The sequence below is a fragment of the Dermacentor silvarum genome, chromosome 7, assembly GCF_013339745.2.
Source record: "Dermacentor silvarum isolate Dsil-2018 chromosome 7, BIME_Dsil_1.4, whole genome shotgun sequence".
NCBI classification, from domain to species: Eukaryota; Metazoa; Arthropoda; class Arachnida; order Ixodida; family Ixodidae; genus Dermacentor; species Dermacentor silvarum.
Window position 1 is genome coordinate 99661445 of NC_051160.1, and position 16181 is coordinate 99677625.

Here is a 16181-nt window from a genome sequence, read left to right on the forward strand (position 1 = left end):
GACAATCCTGACAACGATTACACTTAATGAAGATAATCATTGAAACAACAGCGCCGGGAACAAACAATGTGCCAGTGCTGGAGCCCAAACTTAAATGACATCTTGTTGCGATACGAAATGGGTAACTGCTTGCTGCCAGCGATTGGCTAGCGCTTACGCTCAGCTATCTTGGTGAGCGCAGGTCTTCATCATCAGCCTATATTTATGTCCACTGCAGGACGAAGGCCTCTCCCTGCGATCTCCAATTACCCCTGTCTTGCGCTAGCGTATTCCAACTTGCGCCTGCGAATTTCCTGACCTCATCAACCCACCTGACTTTCTGCCGTCCTCGACTGCGCTTCCCTTCTCTTGGTATCCATTCTGTAACCCTAATGGTCCACCGGTTATCCATCCTACGCATTACATGGCCTGCCCAGCTCCATTTCTTCCGCTTAATGTCAACTAGAATATCGTCTACCCCCGTTTGTTCTCTGATCCACACCGCTCTCTTCCTGTCTCTTAACGTTACTCCTAAGATTTTTCGTTCCATTGCTCTTTGTGCGGTCCTTAACTTGGTGGTGAAGGTGGTGAGGTGGTGGGGTGGAGTAGAGGTAGAACACCCGACTTCAAATCTGAAGGTCGTAAGTTCGAATCCTGCTCCATTCCACTACATTTTCAGGCATGGAGTGGTGCCTGACACCGGCAAAGAAAAAAAAAGATACATGTTGCCGAGAGCTAGTGGGGCTATACTAGTTCAGGTGCAACCAAACTAGGCAGGCCCACTAAGCTTCATCAAAGTCACTCCCTCACCAGAACAGGAATTGGCCTCCCTGGTGCAGTATTCGGCCACTACCTCCCTCATGAGCGCAGGTCTTATCACAGTCTTAACATTAATTTTGTTCTGGTGATGAAACTTCCGCGTGACGCTATGGGAGGGTTTCTGAAAGTGCCAGCAGTGGACGCGCCCGGGCGCCGGCACACATTGTAGGGCATCGGAGCAGACGCCGGACGGATGTCACAGGGGTTTTGTGTGTACGCTGACTTTTGCGCAAACGTCAAGTGTAATTAACGGCGTGTGAACATTGGTGGCACAACGTGAAAATTACCTCTCTGTTTCTGTACAGTGTTCAGAAATTGAAAGGCGAACACTTTCGATACTAGGACAATGTGTTGTTTTGTTTACAGGTTCACATTAGTTTCCAAAAGCACCTAATTAAGACGCTAAAATGTACATTTGACACAACTCGATGGCTATAAACCGGCTAGAGAGCGATTCGAGCTATGTCTGCCTTCCTCGTAATGATGTGTAAAAGACGTGCGTCGCTGTTTGTTGCTGGTCGCCATTGCATTTCGCCAATGTACAACTCTCTCCTTGCGGTGACACTGATGCATAGTGATAGCGACAATGCTTGCCATTGGTTACCGAAGAAACAAAGCCCGAATTCACAAAAAAAAAAACTTCTTACGCTAGAAATTTTTGTAAAAAATACTTTTAGCCAATCCGGATGCTAGACATACCATTAGCGAAGACGGCCAGCAATGACAAGGCGTACTTACGAAAGAAAAGCTTTGTGGACCTTGCCCCAGAATTCTTGTTTTGTTTTTCTACTGATGCACACCTACGAGCATACTGAAAGCAAGCCCTTCCGTGGCGATTGATTCTGGGCTTCACATTTGAATGCAAACATGTTCGCCTGAGTAAATAACGTTTTCATACCAAAGCCGTTATTCGTGGATACGTTTGTGTAGTGAATAGAAATTTTGGGTTATATCACTTTGAGTAATCTAAGCTCATAACAGAAACCAGTCCTAGCATGTCTGAAGCCCCACCGGCTTGCTAACTTTTCTAGGCGTCGTCCAATGACATGATGTCGGTGAACTAAACTAGGTAACTCACTAAACTAACTAACCATACTAAATAACCTATTGCCTGAATGCATTGTGCATGTGCGATTAACATCTCTATTTCTTATTTACCGAATAACTAACTACCCAACTAAAAGCCATCTAATTACCTAATAGCTAGCTCGACTAATCAACGTAACGTACCAAATAACTAAATAAACAACTAGTAACTCACTAAACTAGTCCATGAACAAATAACTAACATAACTAATTAACATAAATAAAATGATAAGTAACTAACCTAACCTAAATAAATAAGGTAACTAGCAACCCTTTAATGATAGCACAAATGAATACTTCAAACAATGTTCATTTTCTACCCAGACGGGCAAAGCAAAAGGATAATAAGTATAATCAACACGAAGAAAAATATTTTGTGGGAAGCTTTTCAGCAATAGGGGAAGAACAGCAGGAAGAAAAAGTCCAAGTGGGTTTGATTACAAGTCGCCTGTGGCTTCGTATGGAATTAGCAGACAGCTCTCGTCATATGTGAAGCATAGGTGTACATTTAATTTATTTTTATTACGTGTCTAACACCACTGCAGCCTAAGATTTTGCATTGGTATGTCATCTCTTACTGTAAAGAAAACCCCCCTGGCACATGCCAAAATCCTTCCTAGTATGGTGTACCTTCTTAGAGCCAACGAATGACGCTTGCTAGCACTCATTCAATGTTGGCCGAATGTCTTTACCAATAAACTCTGTAATCATCAATACCACAACTCAGCAAGAAAGGCAGCACCTGTAAATACAGGGACAAATAAATAACCTAATTATTTTAGCTAACTAAACCATGTAATCAACCAATATCTATCTAAGCTAAGAAATATTTAACTAGCCTAATTATATATGTATATATATATATATATAAACTAACTCTGAAATAACTAAACCAAAACACATAACTTCTAATTAAACTTGCTAACCATATCAAACTAACTATTTAAGTAACCTAACTAACGATACTAACTATACGATAGTGTAATGCAGAGAGCTGAACTGAATTCCTTGTGCAAGGAATTCGACTTTGGAAGCCAAGTGCATCACACAATGCTGCACTGTATAAACTACAAGCATTTAACTTCTGGCGCTAATATTTTTCCGTGAAGCTACTGCTGCATGTTCCGTTGCATATTCAATCTGCAAACGTGCTTAAATAAATATGGCAGAGGCGTCTTTCCTGGTCCTGGATTTGCATAGTCGCGCAGCCTGGCCATCCGATTCCGGCAGATCGATCTGGTTCTGCTTATGGCAGTGGCTATTGTCCGTATACCAAACTTAAGAAGAAGTTTCATAACCAGAAATATAATGTAGGGTGCCCAGAGTTTCTCACTAGCCACTAGCCTAAATTTGCTTGACGGCAGTCAGTGAACAAAGGGTACGGAATGCGTGAAAGAAGCGAACAATAAAAGGCCGCCCTAAAGCCAAGTATGTCAACAGGAGCGCACTCTGTGCACGCCACTTCGTTGTTTCAAACCAACTGGGCTTAAAGGCATAATAAATTGCTGAAGTGGAATCTCCCGCAGCTTGTGACCGGTAGAGGTGAAGCCAATGTTTACCCCTCTTTCACCGCTGAAATAGAGCCTTGTCGGGAGATGCCCGCTTACAGATTCGCTGATCTGGCTCTGCTATTGTAATGTTAGGGTAATTAGAATATAAAAGCTGTTTGGTCTCCCAACAAAAATAGCAACTTAATTCACCTGAATATGGATGACGTTATCTCCATTAAAATTTGCAAGCATCTTCAGATTTCATACTAAAAGCACCAATACAGAGATACAAGTAGTTAAGTATGCGTCTGGTGAAATAAGCCATGATTAACTCATGTGAAGTGTCACAAAAGTGCTCCTCCACAATAAGCTATAATGTTTTATCGTGCCCCTCCTCGGGTTTGAACACGAGACACCTGCTTTTTCGACCGCCCATGAGGCACTGCCTTAGTGGTGATAACGCAACCGTGAATCTAAATACGCCAGTGATACTGGAGGCGTTCAGAGGGTAGAATTTTATGTCGTGATATCATTAGCTCATTACTCTAAGGGCGTCGCCAGAGCTTGTGAAGATCCAGAAATTTTCTAAACATGGGATTTCATGCATAACACCCCAGAAAAATGCATTAAGAAGAAAAGCTTCAAGAAAAGTTTCAGTTCCTAATATATGAGTTGCTATGTCTAGTTATCAGTTGACCAATTTCTTTACCTTCAAACATTTTATACATATTTGTAACTTTTGTAGCCTCGTGTACTTGATATTATCAAGATGTCCGTACATATATCTTGCCACAGAAACACTTCTACTGTATATCTGATGTATACCTATCATAAATCTTATTTCTTAGCCTCTTGATAACTTAATTATGCTTGCCTAAGTGATTGTCAGAACAGTCTGTCACAAGAGCTGTGAAAAAGCTGTCACAAGAACCTCTTAGTTGTTCAAGGCTATAAGAGGAGGCCGTTATTGACATTCGCAGTTTCTGTTCGCAGAGGGCATCGAATTTACCGGATGTAGCCCGGAAGAACATGCGTCAAAACTCCGCACCTGGTCTTCAAGTTAAATCTATCTAAACCGCCTCACAGTCAATAAACTAACCTCTTCACTGAGTGCAAAGGTGCCGTACCAAAGGCTGTGGCTCACTGTGGCCCATTATTTTTATGCTAATATTGTTCACCACAGTACAAGACATCAACTGAAAGGCATGCTCATATGAGGTACCTGAAAGAAATCAGGTTCCTGGGCATACCTTTTCGCCGGATGAGCATATGTTCTGGATAAATTACATTGAACTGTCCCTCGAGGACCAGAGAAAGCCTGTAAACAAGAAAAGGAAACTTTTGCTTTCTTTCTTTCACATGTATAGAATCTGCGTGTTTGTCTTACTTCTGCTTCCGCGGGCCGTAGTAAAATAGTCTTGTGAAGAATATGGACGTGTCGGTCTTGTTTATCATAACGTCTACTTTGCACTGCACATGGCTTCTTCCGGTCACGTTGTACGTCCACAAAGGCTCTTTCGTAGCCACAAACTGGAACACGGTGAAATACGCGATTATTGGTGACTCACCTTATGTTAAAAAATGCCACTACGGAGCTTGAAAGAACGAAATTATCGACATTTACCGTGCACTGCCTCTAGTTCGCACAATTGTATTTGTCTTTGTCGTTAACACCAATGCGACACATCTGCAGCTACAGGCACTGAAGCGAAAATTTTTGTTTGGCAATGAATTCCCCAGTTTTTATTTGCAGGCATGGTGATTCGTTTTATAAAGTGTTTTAACTATTTTTTAAATGCGAATCATTTCTTGCTGGCGGCTCTGTCTGTCCCTCCCGCGTCCCACATCCCCACCGCACATGCTCGTCCCCTCCCCCTGTCTCTCGTCTCCTTCGCTCCCCCCTTTCTCTCCTCTAGGAATCCTGGAAGGAGCTGCGCCCGCATCCCACACCCCCACAGCGCATGCGCGTCCCCTCCCCCTCTATCTCCTCTCCTACGCTTCCTCTCTTTCTCTTCTCTAGGAATCCGGAGCGGCGTGCTCGACAGGTGGTGCGACAGCTGCATGTTCCGCTGGTGGCGCCACGGTAGTTCCACGGTATGAAAATGGCGGATCGCGAGCGCCTCATTCTCTCTCCTGTGCAGCGCCGCGATGGGTGGTGGTGGTGAAAACATTTATTTTTGGAAAATACAAGAGTTGACCCCCGAAGGGGGGACACCTAAGTGGACTCCCTTGTCCGGGATTCCATTGGAGATGGCCGCCGCTTGGGCACGCGCCACCAGGGCGCGCTGGGCACACAAGGTAGAGCAGCTGAGTAGGGTCACCTCCCAGGCCTCTCGTGTAGGAATGGGAAAAGGGGGTGGAGAGAGGAAAAGAGAAAGAGGGGCAAGCTGCAACCATGTGGTAGGTGTCGGCCAGTACCCAACAATGGCGACAGTGCCCACTTATATTAGGCAGAAAATGGCGAGCCACGGCAGGACACAGCAGGGTTTTGGTCTGTAAGCGGCGCAGGGTCCGCTCATCGGCCTCAGACAAACCCCGGACCGGGGCCGGAAAAAGCCGGCGACCATCGCGGTAATAGGCCCCAAGATTTCTTGAAAAGATGTGAGCAACTGGGTTGCAGGATCAGGCGAGGGGGGAGAAGGGGTAACGGCCCGGGGAAGAAGCGCGCGGGCGGCCGCATCGGCGGCCTCGTTACCAGGAAGCCCCTCGTGACCCGGAGACCAGACAAGTCGGACGGGGTGAGGTACGAAACGCCAGGAGGCGGCCCGGAGTAGGTGAGCCGCGAGGGGCGAGACGGAACCGGCAAGGTATCGGGAGCAGGCAGAGCGCGAGTCCGAGATGATGACCGTTGCGTTGGGGTGGGAGGCCGCCAAGGCAATGGCCACCTCCTGCGCCTGAGTTGAAGTAGAGGCCCGAAAGGAGAGGCCATCAATCGTGTTTCCCTCGTGGATCACGGCAACCGAAAAGTAGCCAGAGGGGGAAGGACCCGCGACATCCACATAGAAGACAGCGGGGCGAGATCCGTGTTGGGATGTAAGGGCGCGAACACGAGCGGCCCGACGACCAGGGTGGGAGACAGTGTCTATATTACGAGGGAGAGGGGTGTCATGAGCCAATAAAGGAAGAAAGAAAGAAGAAAAAGCAGAAGATAAGAAGAGAACAAGAAGACACGAAGAGTTGGTGACAGAAATAAAGAAGAAAGAAGTTCGAAAATAAGAGCGTCCGAATGAGAATGCAATATGAAAGCAGAAGCGCAAAAGTGCGCGCGCAGCTACGTGGCCAACGGGAGAACAGGAACGTAGCCGAAGAGAGCAGCACAGCTACGCTCTGGGACGACGAGGGGCAGAAGGAGCTGGAGGCCGGAAAGGACGGGTGGATCGCGGAAACGGCGGCAACTGAATGGAAACTGTTCTTCAGCTGCCGCGGCCACGACCCGTGAGCTGAGCGAACGCCCCACCGGAAGCCGCAGCTACAGGCTGACGGCATCGCTTCCCGGATTCCCTGCGGCTACGATTCGCAGGCTAGTGGAGTTGACCGGGCGATCCAGGCGCCTCGGTCATCCCACCATCCTGACCCCCCGAACCAGGCCAACCGTGGACCAAACGTCAGACACAGCGACATCGAGTCGACGACGAATTGGCGGACCCAACGACGTGTCGTCGGAAGCCGCGACGACGAGGTGACGTGGCCACTTCTAGGGACGCCATGTAAATATTTTGGACTTATCAATTCAAGGTAGCTGAGGACTTTGGGGAACTTATAGAATGAACTCGTGCTGTAAATTGTTTCTTTCGTGCTGTTGTTTTTGCCGTTTGTTTTTTGCAATCATAAATGTTTGCTTTAAGCGTATGATACGTCCATTTCTGTTTTTAGTCTACCGAAATTCGTGACAACGGGCAACCCGAGAGTTTCTGGCGCCAAGAGTCGGGAATCCGATCGGGGGGCGCCGGAGGAAGAATAGGTTGAAGAGCGAGGCGCGCAAGAAGACGGCGCCCAGGAGACGTCTGAGACAGGCGACCAAGTTGGTTAACGAGGTGAGCCTCCCGAAGCTCCGAGTAGGAGTTGTGCACCTCCAAAGCCGCAAAAGGACGGTTGGAAGTGGAAACCGGGAGGTCCAGCGCACGCTTATGCACAGACCGGATGACGGCATCCAGCTGGGCCTCGTGGTGACGACCGAGACGGAGGTAGGGGGCCGCGTACATGATCCAACTGATGACGAACGCTTGGGCCAAACGAAGGGCATCCCGCCCTCGCAGACCACCACGTTTCGTAGACACCCGACGGATCATGCGGCTCACCTGCTCCCCTGTACGGCGGAGGCAGGTAAGGGTAGAGCCCGAGTTGAGAGAGGACGAGATAAAAAGTCCCAGAACACGGAGCTCGGGGACCACGGGGATGGGACCCGAGGGCAAGGAGGGCCGGGGTGGGGGTAAAGAGGAAAGAGAAAGAAGTGCCGATTTCTGCAGGGCGCACTCCAAGCCTCAAGAGGTGGCGTAAGTGTCCACTACAGAAGCAGCTTGTTGAAGACGCTGCTCGATTTGAGCGGGGTTGCCAGAATTAGTCCAGACGGTGATGTCATCGGCGTACAGTGCGTGTTGGATACCCTCCACCTGGGCCACAAGAGCAGGAAGGCGTAGCATGGCCAGATTAAAGAGGAGCGGAGAGAGAAGCGCTCCATGAGGTGTGCCCCGCGTGCCCATGGGTTACATCCCGTGTTCAGAGTCATCGACGCGGATGAAAGCAGAGCGCTGAGAAAGGAAAGCGCGGATGTATGTGAACGCTCTCGAGCCGCGATGTGTCGTGTTGAGATTGGCGAGGATACTACTATGTGTCACGCTGTCAAATGCGCCGCGCAGGTCGAGCGCAAGAATGGCTTTGTCATTGTGGCGCATAGTAGTAGGATCAATAATGTCGCGGTGAAGCTGGAGGAGGACGTCTGGCGCGGACAGATGCGGGTGGAAGCCGTACATTGTGTCCGCGAAGGTCCCCTCCCGCTCCAGGTAGGCGGAAAGGCGATCCCTAACCATCGCTTCCATGAGTTTCCCTACACAAGAGGTGAGAGAAATGGGACGGAGGGCCTCGATGTGAACGGGGTTGCCAGGTTTGGCTATAAATGTAACGAGAGAGGTGGTCCATTCTGTGAGGAGGGGGAACCCATCCCAGACAGAATTCATGAGGTGAGGAAGGTTGAGATAGGCCGAGTCGGGAAGGTTAACCAGCAGGGTGACCGTGATGCCGTCGCAACCCGGGGCCGTACCCCGTCTCATTTTGGCCAATACCGCCTGAAGGTCAGGCAGCGTGAAGGGAGCATCAAGCTCAGGGTTGGGACAGCCAGAGTACTGATACTCCGGCCCAACGAGGTCCACCGTGCGACAGAGGTACCGGTCGCGCAGCTTGTCCGCGAGCTGAGCCGAGGTGCCAGGGAACCCGTGCAGAGCGCGGCGCAGTTGTCGTTGTGTTTCCCCTCGCGTGGAAGAGGGATCCAGAAGGCTCCGAAAGAGGCGCCACGTCCCCCTGGAACCCATCTGACCTGCGGCCTTCGCGCAGGTTTCGACCCAGTTTGTATCACTGAGGTGGGCAGCATAAGCAGCCGCTTCCTCTGTGAGGGCATCAATGCATGCTTTGAGCTTGCGATTTAGCTTGTGGCGACGCCAGCGGCGCAAGAGGCCGCGGAGAACGTCCCAAAGGTGGAGAAGGTGCGGGTCCATGGCGGGAGCAGCCTGAGTTGTCTGTATGACACGGGTGTGAGAGCGTTGAGTCGAGAGGGCATGGGCGGCCCTGGCAGAGTACCCGTCGGGGGAGGACAAGGGAAGGAAAGGCTGGGTTCGAAAAGCAGGCCAGTCCGTGAGGCGGGCCGTACCCCATGTTTTGCGCACTATCCGCGTGGAGAAGGCGATTCGCAGCAGACAGTGGTCGCTACCAAGAGACTCCTCGAGGTTCTCCCAAGTAGCGTCCCGGATATGTTTGGTGAGAGAGAGGTCCGGACAGGTGTCGCGAGTAACCGAGTTGCCCCCCCCCCCCCCCCCGCGTGGGACAAGCCGGGTCCGTGAACAACGTGAGACCGAGCGTGGAGATAAGCTCCTTGAGCTTACGGCCCCGTGCCTTGTCATAGTGGTAGCCGCAGTGCAGACTGGGGGCGTTGAAGTCCCCAACAATGACCAGGGGGTCACGAGCAGCGGTGTTAAGCGCGCGATAAAAGAGTTCCGAGAAGGTGACGCGCGGAAGATCAGGAGGGCAATAGACATTAAGAACATGAATTGGGGGGTCACGGCGCCGCGATGGGAGCACCGTAACCATGGAGTAATCGTGTGGGAGGGTGAGATCGAGATCGACTTGCACCGCTGTATAAGATTTGTGGACGAGGATACTGGTCGTCGGGCCCCCTGAGTAAGAACAGTAGCTAGAAAGAGAAGGATTGAGACCAGCCTCCTGGAGAGCCAGGACGGCCGGCAGAGAGCCCCGGGATTGAATGAAGAGGAGTAGGTGAGAGCGCTTCTGCCTATTCCCGAAACCGCGACAGTTCCACTGGATGAGCTGGAATTATGACGAAGGCGAGGGGCTGGAGGAGGGCACCGCGATAGTTAAAGAGACGACTTAGGGGTCGTCCTCCAAGGGCGCCGGCACCATGACCGGGTCCGGTACTGGAGGAGCCGGAGAGGGAGGAATGAGTACCGGGTTGAAGGGGGTGTTAGAGGTCCCAGCGAGTTTGCGGCGGCGCGGGGTGGCGTTGGGAGACGCCGAGCGCGAGCGCGACTTTTTGAACCTGAATTGAGAGCAAGCCCATATCTGGATGGCCTTGAGAACCTAAGCCGTAATTTTTCGCACGATGGTCTCTCCGATGCGTTGGAAGAATCGGGTAGGGCTTGTAGGGCACGCTCCATGGTAAGGCTGCGTTGTTCGAGACACGTGAGACGGTCTTGAATGGGAAGAGTAGTATCGATCGGAGAAAGATCATCCAGGGGGACCTGAATTGAGAGAAGGGGCGAGGAGGAATCTTGCGAGACTGCGGCGGCGACTGCCCGAGTTTGCGGGCACTCCTGGGAGGGAGGCCCAAGGGGAGAAGAACTGGGGTTGAGATGGGGGGAAACGGTTACTGAGGCAAGTGGAAGGGCCGACTTGGGTTGGGGGGGGAAGGAGTTGTGAGCGAAGGGACTCGAGTTGCTTGGCCAGAGCAGCGATCTGTAGCTGAAGCTCGGAGTTCTGCCGCTGGAGAGTAAGTTCAAGCGGGGTGGGGGCAGCGGAGGGAACGGAGGGGAGAGGCTTGGAGGCAACCTCTGCCCAGCTGCTCACCTGAGGTGGAGCCGCGAGTAGCGGGAAGTGTTCCGGAGTAGCCGGTGGCGGGGCCTTGGACCGTGAGCCAGACTTGGGTTGAGTAAAGGGCGCATGGCCTTGATGTGGAGTACGAGGTGGTGGCGAGGACGGGTGTGAGGAGACCGGCTGGGAGGGCTTGATAGGCTTACGGTACTTGCCGGGGCAGCCCCGTGCCCCGGTTTCGTGTGGCCCGGTGCACATGATGCAGCGGGCTTGGCAATCATGTTGAGCAAGGCCCTCAGGCGTGGTAGGCACCTGGGAGCCGCAGCGGGAGCAGAAGCCCGGTTTGGGGCTGGGGCAAGCCGTGGCCCTGTGGCCAATGGTGCCGCAGCAAGAACATACAGGAACGGTCTTCTTATAGAGGCGGACGTAGGCCACCTGGCTACGGTAGAAGATGAAAGGGGGGACCTTCGGGCCCTCGAAGGTCACAACCGCCACGTTGGGGTCCCCGAGTTTGCGGGCCGCTAGGATAGTGCCTTTCGGCCACTCCAGATTCGGCTTGATGCTCGAGAACGATGCAGCCGGGTCGATGTTGATGACGCCGTGGCAGATGTCCCCAGACGCCATGGCGTGGCCCCGAAACGGGAGCTGCTGGTCCCCTACGGGTAGCATAATGTCACCAAGGAATCGTTGAGCAATAGGGATCGAGGTGAGGCCGCACACCAGCACATTTTGGTCACACACTGGCCACACATGGAGGTCGGCAGCCAAGCATTCCTCCAGAAAGGCACGCACCGCGTCACCAGCGCTTTCCGATGGGAGCACCGTCTTGAGGTCAAATGAGGCACGCGGTTTGAGCACAACTATGAGGTCGTCACGTCCTATGCGGGGCGTGTATCGCGGCCGCCAAGAAGGCTTACGTGGCGCCTGAGGAGGAGACGAGTTGGGAGCACCTCCCAACTCGTCTCCCAACCGCACCTCGCACCTCCCAACCGGCGGCTGCCCCGCAACCGCCGGTTGCGAGGCAGCCGGCGTCCCCTTGAGCTTGGGCGTCTTGGGAGGGGACTTGCGTTGCTTGCGTTGCCAAAGTTGGATCATATCTTCAAGATACTCATGTTCGGTAGGGACATCCTGGTCCGCCGGTGTGACATCTATGGTAACCACACGATGCGAGGCGGGATCCTAGCCCGTAACCGTGGTTGAAGCCTCCATCGCTGAGGAACAAGCCCGGCGAGGCCCGTCGGCGCGACGCAGCTGTTAGGCTACGCGCCCCCGAACGCTGGGAGAATCTTCAAAGGGCTCGGAATTGGCGAAAAATGGTCCCACCGCGACGAAAGTGGGGTCCAAATGGAGCCCTGGGCTCGCAGAAGACGATGGTACCAAGCTTACGCTTATGGGGATCTGTGGTGATGGACCGCAGTACCCAAGGGGCATCAGCGGAGCTGAGGCGAAGTGCGTCCGTCGCCGCCGAACGCCCGCGTCGCCCACCCCCCCCCCCCCCTTCCCACCGCGATGATCGCACGTGCCGCTGCCGCGAAACCATCTCCCGCTCAAGCTAATATTAGCCACTGGGGGCGCCACGTAGTTCCGCGGAATAAAAATGATGGAGCGCGCGCGCCTCATTCTCTCTCCTGTGCAGCGCCGCGATGAGCGCTCGGGCCGCTGCCGCGAAACCATCTCCCGCTCAAGCTAACCATCCCCCCGCTGCTTCGCATCCACACATGGTTCCCTTTAGCGGGAGATGGAGTATTTTTTTTCTTCTAACTTCTGATGTATTTCTCACTGATTTATTTGTTTACCGGTAAATATCAAGCTACAGTAAAGCCCAAGAAGACCAGAAATTGAAAAAAGAAAGTGTATGTGAAGCCAAAACCAAATTTCTGGCCACGATAGGGAGCTAGATGTAACAAGAATTTACGACAACCACGTTACGCAGTCATGATTTCGAAACCCTCTGCTCAAGTCAGCCTGATATTTACATTTTGACGTGTAATGAAAACAAGCGTTTCTCAGCTTTTTAATTGGTTACACCGTGCACGAAGTCTTTATGCAGGGGTGCTACGAAGGATGCGCTGAGTTTGGCGAAATTCGGGATCATCACGAGCTCTGGCGACGACCCAAGATGAAAGAACTAATGGTAACAAGACAACGTTTGTTCGTAGGCACGCCTCCAGTTTCATTGGTGTTTCTAGATTCACTCTGGGTGGCTATCATCCCTTGGGCGTTGCCATATGGGTGGTCGACAAACTGGGGCTCACGTGATCATACGGTCGGTGCTTGGTCGTGCCTTCTGTCACTTGTTTGTCGCTCCGCCGAGTGCATTACAGGCAAAAGCAAGTTATAAGATCAATGCAATTAGTTCAATAATATTAGTCACATTAACGTCGGTTCTAAGCATTTTAATCTTTATAAGATGTACACTGAATGTGTATTAGACTAATTTGTAGTTGAATACGTTTCGCGTTATACCACGAGGGGACGCTTGTCCTTTTATTTCCTCCGGATTGGATTGGCGCAGCTCGCTACATGCTTGCGCTCCCATTTCCGAGCACAGATTGGTGTGCGCCTGGTTTTCACACTGGGTTTTCTACAGATCACTCGATGCTAGCGCTAAAGTAAGGCTGCGAGAGGAAGTGAGCGTCGGCTAGCGCAGAAATGGTTTGCCGCGCGCTTACCGTGTAAGCACTCAGGAATGCCGGAAAACACTCATACAAGCATCAGGAAACTACGCTTTATTTTCGTTTATTTGTGATGCACCTTCATACTGGCTAGCGCCGAGCGATGACTTCTAAAAACCGCAGAAAAGAGTCTTTATACTGGTTAGCCCGAGCGATCAGTGGCTTTTAACAAACGCAAGAAAGGGTCTTCGCAGCGTACGTGGCCGCTGACTGCCACCACATCCATCCCAGGTGGGACTCCAACATCGATGCAGATACCTTGTACCCATCGCTGACGAGGTGGCGCTTACCTTTTTTTACAATAATTTTCTATTCTTTGCCTGTGAATGCCCGTGATGGGGTCCACAAAGTTCACGCTGTGGTTGACTGTCTACCAATGCAGGCATATATATAGCCCCGTTAGCCTCCACTAGAGTTGGGATACCGTTGTATGCAGCCAATTCGTTACTATGAATATTGGTCCTGAGTTGAACATTGGCTGCAATAATGGGGCCTAGTGTCGCCGCCTTTCGTTGGTCGACATTCAAAAGTCGCAGCACTCCTCTGGTCGCGTGACCATGTCGAAGACCCATGGGCCACCATCTATAACACCGCAGTAATTTTGGTGGCTCGGCGGAACGTTGTCACCCGTCATTAGGTGGCCTCGATTGTACTTTTCCTCGCTGCGAAGAAGGCTTTCGTCAATTTGCGCTTTCTTCCCGGGGCCACCGAGAAGAGGTCACGCCAGCAGCTCGTCTCTCGCGACCTCACGGGGCAGTTCCGCCAGTTTGCGATGGCATGCTCCGATAGAGGAAACAAGTAGCTGGTAATCTCCCTCGACAGCCATATGTCTACTCTTTTGTTCACGCAGTACATGAGCCAAATCATTTGCCGGCTGGAGAGGTGGTCGTTCGGACGGCCGAGCCGGTCCGTGTTGGCTAAGTAACTTCCTTCGCCTCTCTGCCCGTGCAGTGCAGCGGTACCGTGTAACTGCGAAAACTACTTTCGGCACCTGTTGCACCGAAAGGCAGCCAGGCGTCCAATCTGAGTCTTCCTATATAATGTAACCACTTCCCCTTCGCAGGTTGGTTGGTCCGGGTTGAACGCCAGGTCCTCGCAGGTTCCCCAGTACTCCGATGACGACGCCGGACCTGGCCTGAGGCTGGGGCACAGAGGACGAACAGCGCTTGAAGCCGCAGGGAGCTGAAGTGATCGCACGAACTTTTCCTCCGAAGCCTAGTCACACCACTGTGCGTTTGGAAAGCATAATTTGCCCGCCACGCTGTCTCTGCAGACGAGGGCCTTCGCCTAACTCGTCACACAGCCAGCGCACTGACGTTTTGGAAAGGCAAAAATGACGCTTAAACTCTACGTCGGTCATGCAAGTGAAGGGGTCCAGACGGTCATATTGACGCTTACTGCCACTGGATGCGATGACACAGGCTGCCGCCGCCATATTCACGAGTTTAATTCGAGAGGGATGTTGCGATGTACGAGTTTGGCACTTGTTCGCCTGTCAATCAAAACCATAGGTCGCGCTCCACGCGAGCCATGTAACTCTTGTGCGCGCACATCGCGGTTAGGCCACGCCCAACATATTTTTCGGCAATAGCAACGTGGTGCGGAACAGAGGCATCAACAATCTTGACCGCCGAAATAAAACACGCACAGGGAACTGTCATCGTTGATGTACTGAGCACCACTATCAGAAAAAAAAAAGCGTCGACTTTCGCTGGCTTATGCATATATCTTCCTGGGCTATGATGGCCCCACAACACGGTTGATTGCCTGCATTGTGGCGACGTAGCGCACAGCAAATGATTATCGGCACGTCACTGTAGCTACTTGCAAGGTTGTCGATGCGCTGTGGTGGACGACGATCCTGAGCAGTGCGTAGTGTTTTCCAACGACAAAGTATCGTAGCGGTCGTTTGAGATGGCTGCTCTTTCATCGGTGATGTATCGGAGCCGCAGTGTCGCAAACACGGTCAGCGGTCAGCGCAAAACACACCCAGTGCGATGGCATTTTTTCATCGCAAGCATGGCACACTAAACAATTGCAACACCTTCCTGCGTTCGATGTCTAACTTCCTAAATGCACGCAATGATGATCAGCCACCAAAATGCAAGTTCTGCGCTGTCGTTACAATATATATTGATAAAAATTACGATTACGATAAAAATTACGTTACGATTCGATAAAAATCGAGCCCCTCGGTTCCAATTCTTCTTTCGTATTTCATTACGAGGGTCTCGAATCTGGCAGCCTTTATGTCATTAGGTAGCATGGGAGGGTTTATTATCCACGTGCCTGCTCTCCCAAGATCACGTGTATCGTGACGCCATCGGGCTAAAAAGGATGTTCCACATCCGCCCACCATGGTTCTGAGTGGCGCTGGATAACACTCCTAGGGCTAGATCTAGTAAATATAAATACCCAAGTTAGTGGACGAATTGATGGCCGTCGCCGTAGCACAATTGGTTGTGCAACGCACGCGTAATGCGGAGGTTGCGTGTTAGGCTCCCGCCGGCGACAAGTTATCTTGTCGTCCACTTTAATTTGCCTTTTATTGATTATTTTCTACATTCCTATTTCAACTACACTTAATTTCCGCGATGCTTTCCTTGGCTTCGTTGTCTGTTGGATTTATGTGGTTGTATCCTACAAGACATACATGACGCTCACCTACCCCAAGAAGCTGAACGATAAAAAGTGCAGAGAAATATTTCGCAGTCGTCGGGGAAGAATCAGGCATCCCCTGGCGTACATTTTCAGCGTTATCTCGGTCATTGAGGGCTCGGTAAAATATTCTGCGAATATCTGGAACTTTTTTGCAGTGGTCGAGCGAACAGATCTGCATTCACAATCGGCATCACGAAATGAAATGTCCGTTCCTCTC

The 16181-nt window shown here is 51.5% G+C and overlaps 1 protein-coding gene across 1 annotated transcript in view; it reads right to left on the bottom strand.

Moving 5' to 3' along the window:
* The window catches only part of LOC119459652 (uncharacterized), a 39684-nt gene that overhangs the window by 14402 nt on the left and 9101 nt on the right, over nt 1-16181 (bottom strand). Inside the window, exons 2-3 of the mRNA XM_037721325.2 lie at nt 4762-4904; nt 4625-4692 (exon numbers count right to left, since the gene is read on the bottom strand). Of these exons, the coding sequence (XP_037577253.1) occupies nt 4625-4692; nt 4762-4904 (211 nt within the window). The remainder of the gene's footprint in view (nt 1-4624; nt 4693-4761; nt 4905-16181) is intronic.